This window comes from Halichoeres trimaculatus, unplaced genomic scaffold (assembly GCF_033239565.1).
Source record: "Halichoeres trimaculatus isolate MK-OKI-2021-1 unplaced genomic scaffold, fHalTri1.1 fHalTri1_scaffold_10, whole genome shotgun sequence".
Taxonomy (NCBI): domain Eukaryota; kingdom Metazoa; phylum Chordata; class Actinopteri; order Labriformes; family Labridae; genus Halichoeres; species Halichoeres trimaculatus.
This window is the reverse complement of record NW_027437187.1, coordinates 14,721,309-14,736,873: the sequence shown is the minus strand read 5'-3', so window position 1 is coordinate 14,736,873 and position 15,565 is coordinate 14,721,309. Positions and strand designations below refer to the sequence as shown.

The window sequence follows — 15,565 nt, the reverse complement described above, 5'->3', positions numbered from 1 at the left end:
TTCGTTTCCACAATAGTCTCATTTTGGCACTAGTGCAGCTCTGGTGTATGTCATAAAATGTAAAAATAAACAAAATGAAGATGAGAGGCAATAACTACCTGAGTATATTACAGCTCCAGTAGGCTAAGTGAGCAGCACTTGGCTGCTGTTAACAAAGATCTGTCAAATATGTGAGAGCGTATCCTGTTGTCTGTCTGATTCAGGCTACATGCAGGCTGTCTCTGTGTTTAAAAATGCACAGACAAGACGTGTGTGTGTGTGTGTGTGTGTGTGTGTGTGTGTGTGTGTGTGTGTGTGTGTGTGTGTGTGTGTGTGTGTGTGTGTGTGTGTGTGTGTGTGTGTGTGTGTGCGTTGCAGGGTTAGATAATGTCACAGTGGAGACTCAGCACACCACTCAGAGGATGACAGAAGCCTCGAGGAAGAGTCACGGTTGGTGGTGGAGTGTGAGAAGAAAAAACAGTACCTCTCTTATGCTTTCATAACAAGGGTAAGGCACTTTTTATTTTTAGATTCAGAACGCGGAGAAAGTATTTTTGTACATGTTTTTACATATACTGTTTATTAATGACATCAATTGCAGCATTTGTGTGGAGATGCCTTAAACTGAGACACAAAGAGAAACTAAGCATTGCTTATTCATCATTATGATGGACTGTTTGTCCAGTGTTCAGTGCTCTTCTTTGAAAACGCTGGTGCATCTTTTAGCAACACAGGACTGATATGTATGGATTTAAGGGTATTTAATGTGTTTTGATATATTTTAAGTGGGTTGCTTCAACTTTTACTTGATACACCAAACGCAGCAGTATGTGTGTTAAAAAAAGTTAGAAATTTTGGGTAGAGTCTAGCTGACTTAACTTTAGTACCAGATCATCTCTCAGGAATCATAAATGAATCACATTGTCTTGGTCAGACAACGCAGCCTCAGTGTTGCTGATGGGAATCCGGCATGAAGAATGATAATGCAGCAATCTGAGGCATCAGATGACTCTGAAACAGCCATATGGACCAGCCAGGCGCTACACATACCAAGCACAAACACTTTTACATCTCATGGGAGTTACGGCTCATAGAATTACAAGACTTGTTTTCAGAGAAGGAAGCTTCAAGAAATTTAGATCTATGAAATTTTACTTCTGTGGATGTTGTGGGGGGAAAATAATAGAAAGCTGTTGATTTGGACGTTCTTTTAGTGTGTTATTAGTGCTGTCCAAAAAAAAGTCACTTCTCAGGCAAACTGTTTCTGACCGAAGGTGCAGCTGTTTCTGAGGAGTTCGAGCATCAGGAAACGCAACCTGCCGAATCCAAACTTTGCACCATGATGGTCCCAGGCTCACAAGATGAGCACCTACCCTCCGGTGGATCGACCAGCAGAGGCACCATAAAACAGTATGGATCCAATCAGTCCTTATCACAACACAGTGGAGCTCATCTTGGCTCTAACGGGAACATTTCACCAGCTGAAGCCAGCTCCCATCTGGAGCCACAGGAGTACACAGAGGCAGACTATCTGCTGCCAGATAAACTCTACGGCAGGTCCAGACTCAGTAAGTCCACAAACGATGCTCAGGGATCCAGTGCGCCAACAGAGACAGTCTGCTCCATGGTGCTGCAGATTCTGGTGCCTTTCCTGCTGTCCGGCTTTGGGACAGTGTCTGCTGGGATGCTGCTGGATGTTGTTCAGGTGAGGAAATAAAGAGGGGACAAAAATGCCGAGTTTGGATGAACTTCTGAATTCTCATCAATTCTGGGCCTCTCGGAAACACAGAAAGCTAATCCAGAAACACTCATTTGTCAAGAAACATACAGGCAATTAGAAGTTGAGGCAAAATCAATCAAACCAATAAGACATTATTTATTTTTATATACTCATAATAAAAACCCTGAAACTGATCCTACAGGATGAATGTTGTTGATAATGATACCAATAAAGTTGTTGTGCTGTTTTTTTCCGCACCTGAGACTGCAGAGGCTCTTTATGAGTGACACAGAAGGATGACATTTTTGTTAAACCATACTTTCACACAGGCCTCCTCAGAGTATCCCTTTGTTCACAGAGAGGGGTTCAAAATCAGCACTAACCCAGTGTTCCTGAGAGGAGATTATAACTGGGATTTTAAAAAAAGAAGAAAATACAGATACTTTCAGATTTTGTTGAAAAAATGGAAAGAAGACTCAAACTTGTGTTGGACAGGATAGGGTACGTTGAAGAAGTAAGAGATACAAAATAAACCAGAAGTCATTTCAGTGCCATAGTCATTTTTTACAATCACCTAGACAGAAAACAAAGAAGGCCTTTGCTTGTATTTTGTGGCATTGTTTTTTATTGTGAATGAAACTAAAGTGTTTATTTTGCACACGTGTTTTCATGTCAGAACTGGGACGTGTTCCAGGAAGTCACAGAGCTCTTCATCCTGGTTCCTGCTGTGCTCGGCATGAAAGGCAACCTGGAAATGACTCTGGCCTCCAGACTCTCAACTGCTGTGAGTGTCATTATGACATACACAACACAATGTACACAAAAGAAACCTCTTGTCTATTGTCTATGTATAGTTTAGTGAATATTTGAATGAACAAAGAACACACTTTGACTGAGTCGGGCAGCAGAGTTGAGATGGGGTGAAAGTGAATATGACAAAGCTTACTCTCAGGGTAACTACAACCTCTTTCTCAGAACAATATTTTTGCTCTGTGACATCAGGGGGCCCCTGTCTTTGTGTGAAACTCCTCACAGACCTGTGAACACTGCAGCTGCAGATACACTTGTGGCATAATATCCTACAAAGACAAAACAATACCATGTTATGACATTTTTAAAATAGTTTTTTTTTTTTCAGTAAAGATTACATATTGATAATGGACTCACCATTATAGGATGTAATATGAATAGAATAGAAGAATAGAACTTAATTGTCAATGTAACAAGTACAACTAAATTGAAGTCACAGCAGCAATCAAGAAAACAAAAGTAAGAAAGTGTATAGAAAGTGCAAAAATGTCCATAAGAAAATAGATGATGACAGCTTGTCCATCATTGTCCAGTTCAGCCAGCCTCCACCTCCACAGGGTCCAGGACTGAGCTTCTTCAGTCATGCTCCATCTCTGTCTCCTAGATCCTGTCTGCTCACAGCAGGTGAAGCTCTTCCAATGTGGTGTTGGTGTCTGATGTTAGCTCTGTTAGCCATGTCTGTGAATAGCATGATGCTACTCTGCTCTCTGGTATTCCTTCTGTTGCTGGGTTAGCACAGCTAGCTTGTCCATCTTATTGGAGATAGATCTTACATTCCCAATAACGATGGATGGAAGGACAGGTCCATGTCGTCACTTCTTAGCTCACACCTGAGAACCAGCACGTTGTCCTCACCTCCTTCTCCTCATCTTGTGGGAAGACATCAGGCCTTGCACCAGTTACGTGACATGCTATAGGCTGCTAACAGCTGAGTTCACATGTAAACAAAAAAAAAAAGTAGTAAAAATATCACTGAAGCCACAAAAAGTTTGGTGTCCACGACCAACAAATGAGCCATACATAAAGTAATGATCCACTCCAAATACAAAGATTACGAAAAAGAGACTAAAAAAAGACAAGAAACGGACAAAGAAGAGGGAGCTGCTGCAAAAGGCAGCCATAGCCAACAGGGCAGTGCCTAGTAACTGCATGAAAAATGCATTCACCCTGTATTTTAGTCCAAAAGCCATAGATAATGGTGCATTTCTCTCGTGATATCAAAAACAAATTTTTGTCATAGGATCCAAGAAACTACAATTTTCTCAACCATGAAATTTAGGGTTTGTGGGCGAATATAACCTTAAAAAACCTTGTCAATGAAAAATCTGAAAACTCTTCTGATATTAGGTATTAAAATAAGACACAGGTAAGCCTAGAGTTAACATGAATCTGGTGGTTTCAGGTGAACTCAGGAAAAATGGGCCCTGCCAGAGAAAAGTGGATGTTGATTGCTGGGAACCTGGCACTTAAACAGGTACACGTTAGAAATTTATTATTTACAATATCCATTTTTTGTATCATCACCTGAAATGAATCTTTCACGTTTAACAACTTTGTCCCATGATCACAGCTGCAGGCCACAGTGCTGGGTCTGTTAGCCTCTCTGATGGCCACTCTGTTGGGCTGGATGGCAGAGGGAAAGATGCCTTTTGATCATGTCGTGCTCCTGTGCTCCAGTAGTGTTTCTACCGCCTTCATGGCTTCACTGCTGCAAGGTAACAATGAAACATGAGAGCCACCTAAAAATAAGATTTCCCACACTGACTCGTCTTTTTTAGTACAGACATGATCAGGCCAAATGTTTGATAAAGTATCGCCTCCAGCTACTATTTTATCAGTAGTTGGTAATTATTTCACGACTCTCAAGATCAGTCTGCATCAAAAACAACTGTTTTACCATAGTGTCCATAAGCAGAGGTGAAATGCGCCTGACCTTCTTTCCCTGGATTGAATTGATGTGATGTGATAATGGTAAAGATTGCTTGTTGATGAAAATTAATCAACATTGTTACAAGTTTTTGACCAATCAGACTCAAGAACTGGTAATTTAGTTAACTCAGGGTGACATCAGAGTAAGGTTAAAGTTCACACATTTCTCATTCCTACTCAAATTTTGAATGTCCCCAGGACTCAAACCAAAGTCCAGACCAGACCAGGTACTTCACCTTGTTTTTCACCCTCCTCAGGTATAATTATGGTGGGAGTGATTTTTGGCTCCAAGCGGATTGGTATCAACCCCGACAACGTGGCCACACCTATGGCAGCCAGCTTTGGGGACCTTATCACTCTCGCCCTGCTGGCCTGTTTCAGTCAGTGGTTCTTCTCCTTCATAGGTAAAGACAGAGATAAGGATACAAAGATGGTCTGATTTAACTTCACCCAGAGTCTAAGGCTGAAATAAGAGACTGTGGAACTGATACATCCATTAATATGAGAACCAGAACAGTTTAACACCAATTTATGTTTTTAAATCGATCACTCCTTTTTCTCCTTGCAGACATTTATCCTTATGTGCTGTACCTGGTGGATCTGTTGTTACTGTGTCTGATTCCTGTCTGGGTCATCATCGCCTCCAAACACTCAAACAGTCTCATCCTGCTGCGCACAGGCTGGGAACCCATCATTACAGCCATGATGATCAGCAGGTACTCACCAGTACTCAACCAACCAATCAGTCACAACTAGTCATGATAATTGTTAAAATATGAGCTGATTTTAGATTTGATGCCAGATTCACCTTTCAAAAGTACAAAACACAGAACAAGTTGTGTTTTGTGTTGCTGGGGTTTAAAACAAGCATCTTCATTAAACAAGAAGCGCTTTGGTTTTAAACATTTGATTTGTCTTTCCTTTATTTTCAGTCAGAAACTGGGTTGAAATGTTTATGTGACTCAGTTTTCATTAACATTGTCTCAACTATTTTGGAAATGGTGTTGTATTCCTTTCAGAAGACATCATAAACCAAAAGATAAATGTATTTCATTTGGTTGTGCTCATTTCGCCAATGATGGCCAATCGTCATAACAAAACAAATGTTTGACGAAGAGTATTTTTTTTGTTCAAGCTTGCTTTGAAAGTAATTTTCTAACACACCAAATATGATTTTTGAAAATGTGATCTGTTAAAGATAAAGTTTTTGTTTTTCTTTGTTGTAGTATTGGAGGCCTTATTCTAGATAAGACTGTGACTGATCCAAACCTGGCAGGAATCATAGTTTATGCTCCTGTCATCAATGGTAGGTTTACCTCTTCATTCTTTTCTTTTCTGTTGTAAGGTGTTCAGACTTTAAAATTTTAAAATCACCAAAGAGAAAAGAAAAACTTTGAAACCATGTGTTTTTTTTCGAGCATATGTAAATTCTGTTGTAGTAGTTTAGCCCAAACTTTCTGTGCCATATTGTACTCATACATTAAAAATGATCAGTGGCATAAAAAGTTGACTGTTCAAAAAATAGATTCCTGTCCAGTTAAAAAAAGATTATTTTAATGCTATTAGCAACCAACTACTCCTGATATAAAAATTGGTCTCCAGCAAAGGGTTAAAATCCAGCCTCCACCACAAAGTCCTGTGCTAAGCCTTCCCTGATCTTTTCTTCCCTGTCCAGGTATTGGTGGAAACCTGGTCTCCATACAGTCCAGCCGTATTTCTACCAGTTTGCATTTAAATTATCCTCCTAGAGAGGTTCCTGAGGATCGTCAGAGCTGCTACAACCCCTGCCGAACGTTCTTTGGTACAGGTAAAGGTCAAAAGTTAGCATACAGATATGCAGAACCCCCCTTGCACATGCACACAGTAATCTTCAATTGTTTCTTGCATTGCAGGAGCAAACCATCGATCAGCTCAGATTTTGCTTCTCTTGGTCATACCTGGTCAGCTGATCTTTATTTTCACCATTCACCTGATAAAAGGAGGCCACACTCTGCCCAGTCCTCTCTTCACTGTCATCTTCCTGTCGGCCTGTCTGATTCAGGTGGGTCAGAAGGCTCAACTGCATCACTCCATACTCCAACACTATTCAGCTACATCCTGTCCTGTGTGTGTCTCTCAGGTCTCCACCCTGCTGTGTATGGCAGACTGCATGGTCCACTGTCTGTGGCGCAGAGGCAAAGATCCAGACAGTTACTCCATACCGTACCTCACAGCCCTGGGAGACCTGCTGGGGACCGCTCTGCTCGCTCTGTGCTTCCTCCTCCTGTGGTGTGCGGGTGACTCAGGCAGTGTGTAGCTTCGTGCAATGACAAGGTTTGAGGAAATGAAAACATTTCATCAGTTTACTCTGCACAGCTTGTGTCACGTATGTCATCAGTTTCCAGCTAAAGTTGCTTTTCAACCAACAGACCTGAGACCATTAGTCACAGGGGTGTTGCTTTTCATGGTGCTAAAACATTTCAGCTCGTTGCTGTCTGCAGGTCAAGAAGAAGAGAAGGGAAATTAGTCTAACAATGTGTTTAAGACTCTTCTAAATAAAGAGTTTGAAGAGTCTTCAGATCTGCTTCAGGAGGACTTCCCATTTTGCAGGAACCTTTAGGAAGTCCAAGGACTTTATTTAGAGTTGAAATCCTGCAGGGTGTTGAGATATATGTCCAGTGCTCTTTGTTTTTGATTCAGTCAAGTGTACCTAACCATAATTAGTGGTTGTTTCTAAGATTTTAAAAAAAGTGCCAGGTTCACAAAGTATCTCCATCACATGACTGGAAAAATACACATAAACAGCCTTGTGATGAGTAAAACCCAGCTTTTACCCGAGTTATTTTGGGGCAATACTGCCTTCTGTGGAGAGCAGAGCGCAGGGGAACACGTGCAGCAAAAGGTTGAGACTGGGATTTGAACCAGCAACTGCTGCTACAGAGACTACAGCTCCTGTTCATGAACTGCATTTGATCTGCTTGGCCAAGTGAGGGATGGTGATGAAGTTTAAATGACAGTAACTTGTATAGCTTTAGAATTTTTTTTTTTACAAATTTCTGAAATAAAATGTACAATCCCCCTCACAGGGATGATGTGTCAAATATTAAAAATTGTGTTTAACCTAAAATCTATTCACATTACTTTTGAAATAATCTAAGCTTTCTCATAATCAGCTCTCTGTTGAGCGACATATTTTCTGTTTGGGATGATGTGTTGACATGCTGTCACTACATGCATACGGCATAATTCAAGATCCCACCAGCCACCACTAGAGGGCAGTGAAAAAACAAACAAACAAAAAACAGCCACACCACAGCATAGTTGAAACATTTTTATTCCATGAAAATATTAACCATTGGCACTTAATTTACTCTGTTAAAATCAACATTTAAATTCTTTTTAACAATGAAAAATAAAGAAAATCTGTCCAGGAACGCTGGACCATGTGGAAACACACGGTTCTGTTACAGCAGGTCATCTGATCACCTTGACTTTTTTCTTTCTATTGACATTTAATTTACTTGTTGCTAGTGTCGTAGTCCACCAGAAGGAATGTACAATAACAAATCAGACATGTTTAAAGAGATCATATATGAAAAGAAATAACAATTCAAATATTGGGATGGACAAGTTCTTATAAAACACCCTGTATGTGGCAAAGTCAAAATTTAAAAAACGACTTCAGTCAGTATTTATTTCCAATTTATCAGAAAATGAGTTAAACTAAGCTGTTGGATTCAAGCAAAGCAAGCATGAGCAGAACAGGAGGGCTTTTTATTCTAACCTTTGCTATTTTCAGTTCAGCTCAGTATTTTTGTTAACATTCTCCAGTTTACACCCGTCCATTTAGAGGAATACACTATGACCCCATGTGAAGGGATTTTTATGAACAGCATTTGTGATTTCTGAAACAGTCCAGTCTGTGTGAATAAACATTTAAAGGTGTCTTTCATAAGCACTAATAAGAGAGAATAATTAGGTTTTTTTCTTCATTAAAAGCTGCAACACAGGGATTACTTGTTAAATTTCAATCAGGTCAGGGAAACGAGCTGCTTCCATGAAATTGAAGAGAAAACTCCAAGTTGTAGTCTTCTTCTTTTTTGAGTTTTTGACTGAGTAAATGTGTAAATCATGAAACAAGCACATGGATGACTGAGCCGGTGGAAACTGGAATCAGCTTCAGGATAAATATCCAAACAAACAGATAAACTAACATCAATGCCAAGGTGTAAAAAGTTAGTGCTGCTGTAACAGAACCAGAGAGCATTCACAGACAGCTAAATCACACCATAAAAAAATAAACATTCTCCAAATAGTACAGCATAAAAGCAAGGCTGAGGGCTCGACAACAGTTCATCCAAACAAGGCTCATTTGTTTCTGCAACAGCCAGACTGCATTTCAATGAGATGCTGATTTTCCACTGCATCAAGTGGGAACATATATGTTTACTTTCATTTATGTCTGCAATATTAAGTACACCTCACAACATATATGCACAGTGCAATGCCACACACTGGGTTTTTACACTGAAGGAAACTTAAAAGCTCGTTGGAAAGCTTTATATTCTATGTGAACTAATCTGGTGATCTGTAAGATTTCATCAACTGAATGCTCCACTGGAGTGATACCTTCTGACCGTTGTTAACATTTAATCTATGAATCCAGAGAGCTCTAGTACAGAGTGTAGTGGTTTGGTGGGGGGGTTACATCTGGAGGCTTTAAAAGTCAACCCAACTTAAATGTGTGTGCGTTATGTTTACAATCTGCGTACAACTCATTTCTGTCTGAATGTGACTTTCCCTGGTTTCATTTGACTATTTCCCATGTCTTCACCTACAACATTCAAGCTTTGATTAGATTTGTTGCATATTTACAAACATTTTAGAGAGGATTGCTATAGATGTTACATAACTGAAGTGTAGCTTATGAAGTACACAATGAAGAATTTAAGCCATCTTTGGTTTGGAGGGTTAGAGAAATTCTTAACAGGGATTATGAGGGAAAACCAGCGAGTTCAGAGTATGAGTGTGCTGTGGATCCTAACACATTTTACATTTACGGGCTCACCAGCCTCCATGAAGCTGGTTTTACTGGCAAAATAATGAAGATGGGAGTTCAGAGGGCGAGAAAGAGATTCTGATGCATTCAGGGTTGCAGGCATATCTGGTGATGTTGGAGCACTGTTGTAGTGTCAGAGTGTAGGAAGCAAAACAAAGGAAAACAATACGTTTAGCTGGAATGTTTAACCTCAGAGAAAAATAATTCAGAGAGAGGAATACTTTGTTTGATTTAAAATGTCTTTTAGGTAGAAAATAAATAGTGAAAATTTCTCCTGTGGATTGCTTCAGGAGAAAACAGGGACATGGGCTGTAACTGTACCCAGAAGAGAACAGGAGGCGTTGGTCCCCAGCTGGTGGTGTGACTGACATAAATATTACGTTTACAAAAATACAAACAAATAAGCCGAGATACAAAGACTCTGACTGACATAGTGTGTGTGAAATCAACACCAGCAGAAGAAAAACCCTGACTGATGGAGGCAGGGGTCGACATCCAACCAGTGTCCAGATTACTGGCTGATATTAATGGAGTTCTGTGGCTTTAAAAAGAGCAATGCAACTGTTTCTGGTTTAAAAGATTGTATTCTGTAATTTAAGTCCTGTTTTTGTTGGGAACCTTTCTACAGTACTGTCAGACACATAGGATCAGTGTCACATAAAGGATCAGGGCTTACAGTGGTTAATAGACCACATCCAAATATCTGCACCCAATAGACACCAAAACATGAAAAAAACATGTAGTTTTAAACACTGGGAAGTAGTGACGTGGCTTTTAATTCAACCCAAGATTTAAAGACCCTTCTTCTTAAAGAGCACTGTGTCACCTTTTAATTTTAATTGAATCTAAAACTAGATTTGCTGGGTTAAAAAAACTGAGGTAAACAGGGGTTTCACAGCTTGCTGCTGCTCCTGGGTCTTTAAATAATTGATCAAACTATGATAAGAGTAGTTATATCTTGTTTGTTTAAAAACAGAGGCAGATTTTAACTGACAAAGCAAAAAAGAAATCAAATCAAAACTGATACAAAATCACTTCATGGTGACTCCTGCCAATAACAAATAAGAGTTGTCTGAAAAGATTATGATTTTTTTTCTCCAGAAACTGATTCAAAGCACTTATTCCCCCCAAAAAAGAACTCCACTAAAGCATCCAGAGAAGACTGAAGAATCCGATGAGCCCATAAAAACAACGAGGGAGCGCCCTTCATCTTAAAAGTTGTTTCCATATTGTGCACAGAAAACTTAACCAGAAATTCATGTTTGGTCTGACAGATTAAAAAAAGCTACAAAGACCTGGAAATAATTTAGATTACATACAAATGTTACATCATGACACATTTTAAAACAAACTATCATCCATAGAGATTTTAAAAAATCAAAGATTTTCCCATATTTGGGTTTGTAAAGTAACTGTAGCACACTGATGCCCCGAGTTCAATCCTCTGATTTGCACAAAAAACAAACGAGATGAGAAATAAAACAAAAAGTCTAAAAACTAAATCTAAATCAGCAAACCCCTTCTGAATTGTGTCCTCATAAAGCTTGAAGGGAAAATGTTTCAGGTGCTTCAGACTCATTTGTAACTTTAAAAAAAATCACACGGGCAGTTGGACTTCAACTCATCTGGACTAAAAAAGAACAAGGAAGAACAAAAAGAGCAGCAAGAGACAGCCCTGAAGATAAAACCACTTTGGAAGTTAGAAAATAGAAATTAAGGCCTCCAAGGGAAACAACCAGAATCTTGCATAAAACCATCATCCTCCTGTTTTTCTGTCTCTCTGCAGTCATTGCATGAAGTCGAACCAACAGAGACAAAAACACACAAACACACACAGATCCCCTGAGAAAGGTTAGTGTCATCCTGCTGCTAACCTGTAACCTCCGGCAACGAGAGCACAGCGTCCTGCTGCCTTCACATCAGGGAACGTCACTAAATGATGACCATTTAAGCTTTTGTTCTTCACTTTGGAATCGATCGAGGACACATTTCTAAGTAGTGATGTGAATGCAGCATTGTGCTGTCCTGTAGTGGACATCATCATGTCTGAAGGCTTAGCGCTGCTAGCACAACAAGTGTGATAAGTCTTGTCTGGTCCTCATCCATCAGTAGGAAATGACATCATGTCAGGGCCTGACTGGTTTCCATGTATCCCAGGGTTTGACAGGAATCAAGTCTTGTTAACATGACAAAGTCGGGTCCTGTTCAGGAGAAGGTGCAGCTGCTGTCAGACTGAGCTGTCAGCAGCTGAGCCAGACGGGCTGGCCTCAGTGCTGCTAAAGGGTGGCTAGTACCCTGAGGAAGGAAATGATCAGGACACAAAAGGACTGTCCAACACCAAGTACAAGAGCCTCCAGAGAGATCATCTTTTTTCCTGCTGCTTTGTACACACCTGCAATGGCTGCACCTGAAGAAGGAAGAGTAAATACATGAGGATCAGGCAGCAGTTTACACAAACTGTAGAAAAGGGTTTGCGGCTCACTCATATTAAACTCCTGGAAATAATAATTATGAGAAGGATTTAGATTACACATCAAGCAGACCTAGTAAAATCAAAGAAGTCTGATATTTAGAATTTGTAATCTGGAATGATAAGCACAGTAAATTTCAAGCAGCAGGTGACACTGTACCAGACACACTTAGGCAACAATACAGTTATTTATCACCTAATATGTATCGAACAGCCAATTTACCAACACTCACCTCTGAATGATTTCACTTCTCTACCATAATCTAACTGTACCACTAAGATAAAGATAAGCATGACTTTGGTCTTGGCAGACAATCCATATCGAGGGGCCTTGAACAAAAACAAACATGACGTGTGGAAGACTTACTGGTCAGGACTCCCCCACAAACTGGTCCCACGATGGCCATTAGCAGGATGGCAATGGGCATGAACCGGGCCATCTTGTGCTGTCGCAATGTAGCAAGGGAGATCAGCACTGCAGGTAGGTGGAAGACCAGAGACGAGATCGCTGCCCACATGAACACTCCATACCACATCTCTGGACAGACACACAATAACATAGTTACACATCATCTCATGTACAGTTCAAAAGTGCACCAAGACCAATGAGGAAGACTTCTTGCGGTCATCAGATTTCAGCACAAAGAAAACCTTTATTAAAATTCAAACCAAAATCAACCCAAAGAGGTAGAGGGTACCACTTTGTCCACAGGGACTGCCAAAATAAAAAGAAATTTCCCCCACGAATTATTTCGTATTTGCGTACTTGCAGTAACAGTTACTATTGATAAATACTGTCAGGGATATTGTACCGGGCACAGTTTCAAATGCCGTCTCGTTGTATCATCATATGTCTTACTAAGAGGGGAAATCTATATTTAAAGCAGTGTAGTGAAGGCCAGCATTTCAACTGGATACAGTACAAACGACAGCAGTTCATTTGAAATGAATTCTGTGTTGTGTCACACTGGATCTTATATAACCACACACACTAATCTGTCGTGTTTCCACCGCAAAAGCTGTAACATTATTTAATTCGAGGGATCATCTGAATTAAACAACGTGGAAAGAGGGAGAGAGAGCTTTATCGATTACAAAAAAAAAAAACAACTGGAATAATTCACAGTCCTTTCTCCCGGAAACAAACAGTGGACGCTCAAACATCTTCCGAGAATACTGTCAATAATCGCCCTAAGTAAATACCACTCTAATATCTTGTGTCAAACCCTTTGTATCATTATGTAGTCATAAATGATAAATTACACATCGCTGGGATGATTTAGTCGACCAAAACAAAGGTTTAGTTGAGGCAGGAGTTAGCTGGCTAACGTTAGCTTCACTGATGTACAATACCTGCACAATGCTAACCCAAACAGGCATTCAATAACTCATCCGACGATTACTAAGACATATTTACACATAAATAAACACTTTTGGTTACTCCCACTGATTCGAGTAAAACACCATAGGAAGTAACTTCCATGTTTAGAAGTAGACGTGATTTGTACATTGTATTTCAACAAAAGTAAAGAACCTAGCTAACGAGCTGTAAAACATTAGCCCACCTGAGAAGTCGCTGAGAGATGTGTCGTTGCCTCGGTAAGTACCATTCTGCCTCGGCACAAAATTCAAACCGTGTATGTCTCTAAACCTGTCCTGCATGTCTCACACTGGCAGCAAACACCGCATGAATGAAAGATGGCCAGAGGACGGAGAGAACCATTAGTGTCTTTGAGGGATTTGCTTTGACGCAGGACCTCCTAGCATCGGGCTATCTGTGCTCGCTGTCAACACAACTTCTGGTGACGTCAGAAAGCAGACCGTTTGTGTCCCCGAGCTGTGTCTGCCAGGCACCGGCGGAAACACGGAACCACCATACAGACTGTGGGAACCATGGGAACCACACAGAGCAGCGCCCACAGTGTGCGCTCTGCCGACACTGCGGGGACAACGACGGTTAGTGGCAAAAAAAATATAAAAAGCAAGTGATCGAGCCTTACACAAGCTGCGAAAAACATATCGGACGGTTAAATAAAATTAACAAATAGTATCAATAAAACTTGGGAAGACAGAGGCATAAAATTGGAAAAAATGACATTTGTTTTTCTCATTGTTTGTATGTGTATTAATTAACATTACTTTATATATTTTATGCCCCTCTTTTACTATAACGAAAATATATATTTTTTATTACATTGTTCCTCAAACTTACTAGTTTAACCTTTTAACGATAAAACGTTAGGTGTTTATATACATGTTAATATTTAGGTATTGATTTTTAACTATTTTTTGAACAAGCAAACTGAGCGAATTATTTGTTTGTTAGTTTCAATACAACTTTACACTCTACAAAAAATAAAAATAAAGCCCCTCTAAATAGCACTATCAAGCTCAATTCCAGTAAGTACACCTGGTTGTCAATTGCTTTTCTGACTCACCTCACTGTTTTATCATCTATGTGACCTGTAAAACAGGCTTTAATATAACATCCAACATGGTTTATAAATACAGTAACAATCAAAGCACAAAAACAAGTGCTTCTGGTCTACTCTACCAACAAATATCTTGTGTAACTTGATCCAACAGAGGGTAAATCATTGGTGGTTGGCCCTGGGTACAAAAGCTGACTACTTATGTTGCTCAGATACACTACACAATATTTTAACAATGATAAATACATATTAGTGGTGATCAAGTATCAGTTTTTAACCTCCATAGTAAAAGAATTCACAACCATGAAAGATTCACATAGTTAAAATAATCTTTTTTTTAAATGTTCTACTTAACTCTGATTAAAATAGAGTTTTTAAAAAGAACATTCATTAAAAGGTTACTGACCTCCAGGTTTTCCAGGACTGAAGCGCTGGGGACATCAGTTGTCTTTATGGTCATGATTCAATCCATAAGAGCTTCTGATAAACAGCTGACACCAAACGTAAATTCAGACACCAGGGAAATATTCAATCACCCCAAATACTTAACAACTCGGATTAATTATTATTAACAAAACTTGCTTTCAAAGGGATGATCTGGTGGGACCTTGACAGGGACCCCAATAAAACTAAGAGGTGCCAGAGAACCATCCCAGTCCTAAATATTAAATTAAAAGTTGTGAAGAAAATTTTTAGTTTTTACCATGCCGATAACTTTCCTTAACTTTTTTTTCTTTAGCCCCGATACCCTACATGTCATCCGAAGAATGTCAACATCTGAAGAAGTGGAATACGAGAAAAGGCAGGCTGCTGGATAGTATGTGTGATATGTCTGCATATTAGGGATCAAATTTAATCAAATATTCCCATTAACAATCAGAAGACTTACAAGAGGTTTGCTTCCAGTGAGAATACTGTGATTTAAAATGTCTTTTTTTTTTTTGCACATTTTTAACCAATGTCCAACAAATGGTCCTTTTCTCTAAATTTGTTACTCATAAGGCTGTTTCAAAGAAAACACCCGCACACCATCCGACTTGCAAAAAATATATATATTTTTTTAATTTTGCAACGTTTTGGTCCTAGACCTTCATCAGGCAAAAATAGTTCTGGTGAAGGTCTAGGACCGAAACATTGCAGAAAGAAAAAATATTTATTTTTGTAGGTCCGAAGGTGTGCGGGTTTAT

The 15,565-nt window shown here is 39.6% G+C and overlaps 2 protein-coding genes across 2 annotated transcripts; one reads left to right on the top strand and one right to left on the bottom strand.

Moving 5' to 3' along the window:
* The first annotated feature begins 385 nt into the window (after window positions 1-385).
* Window positions 386-6,931, top strand: slc41a2a (solute carrier family 41 member 2a). The gene is made up of 11 exons (XM_074677894.1): window positions 386-487; window positions 1,254-1,684; window positions 2,376-2,483; window positions 3,912-3,983; window positions 4,080-4,224; window positions 4,696-4,842; window positions 5,007-5,154; window positions 5,665-5,744; window positions 6,114-6,245; window positions 6,331-6,479; window positions 6,558-6,931. Exons 2-11 carry the CDS (start codon window positions 1,319-1,321, stop codon window positions 6,732-6,734), a joined length of 1,524 nt encoding a protein of 507 aa, XP_074533995.1. The 5' UTR covers window positions 386-487; window positions 1,254-1,318; the 3' UTR covers window positions 6,735-6,931.
* Window positions 6,932-7,734: 803 nt separating this feature from the next.
* tmem170a (transmembrane protein 170A) lies at window positions 7,735-13,779 on the bottom strand. Its single transcript, XM_074678279.1, has 3 exons — window positions 13,512-13,779; window positions 12,314-12,484; window positions 7,735-11,883 (listed from the first exon to the last, which is right to left on the bottom strand). The coding sequence occupies exons 1-3, from the start codon at window positions 13,606-13,608 to the stop codon at window positions 11,753-11,755; spliced, it is 399 nt and encodes a 132-aa protein (XP_074534380.1). The 5' UTR covers window positions 13,609-13,779; the 3' UTR covers window positions 7,735-11,752.
* Between the last annotated feature and the right edge of the window lie 1,786 nt (window positions 13,780-15,565).

What these genes read in the sequence shown, in the direction of transcription:
- slc41a2a (XM_074677894.1), top strand. Translation starts at nt 1,319, where the DNA reads ATGATGGTCCCAGGCTCACAAGATGAGCACCTACCCTCCGGTGGATCG. An exon ending in CCTCCAGACTCTCAACTGCT is followed by an intron (nt 2,484 to 3,911) that starts GTGAGTGTCATT and finishes TGGTGGTTTCAG; the next exon opens with GTGAACTCAGGAAAAATGGG. An exon ending in TTATGCTCCTGTCATCAATG is followed by an intron (nt 5,745 to 6,113) that starts GTAGGTTTACCT and finishes TTCCCTGTCCAG; the next exon opens with GTATTGGTGGAAACCTGGTC.
- tmem170a (XM_074678279.1), bottom strand. Translation starts at nt 13,608, where the DNA reads ATGCAGGACAGGTTTAGAGACATACACGGTTTGAATTTTGTGCCGAGG. An exon ending in ATCTCTCAGCGACTTCTCAG is followed by an intron (nt 12,485 to 13,511) that starts GTGGGCTAATGT and finishes GTGTCTGTCCAG; the next exon opens with AGATGTGGTATGGAGTGTTC. An exon ending in TTGTGGGGGAGTCCTGACCA is followed by an intron (nt 11,884 to 12,313) that starts GTAAGTCTTCCA and finishes TTCCTTCTTCAG; the next exon opens with GTGCAGCCATTGCAGGTGTG.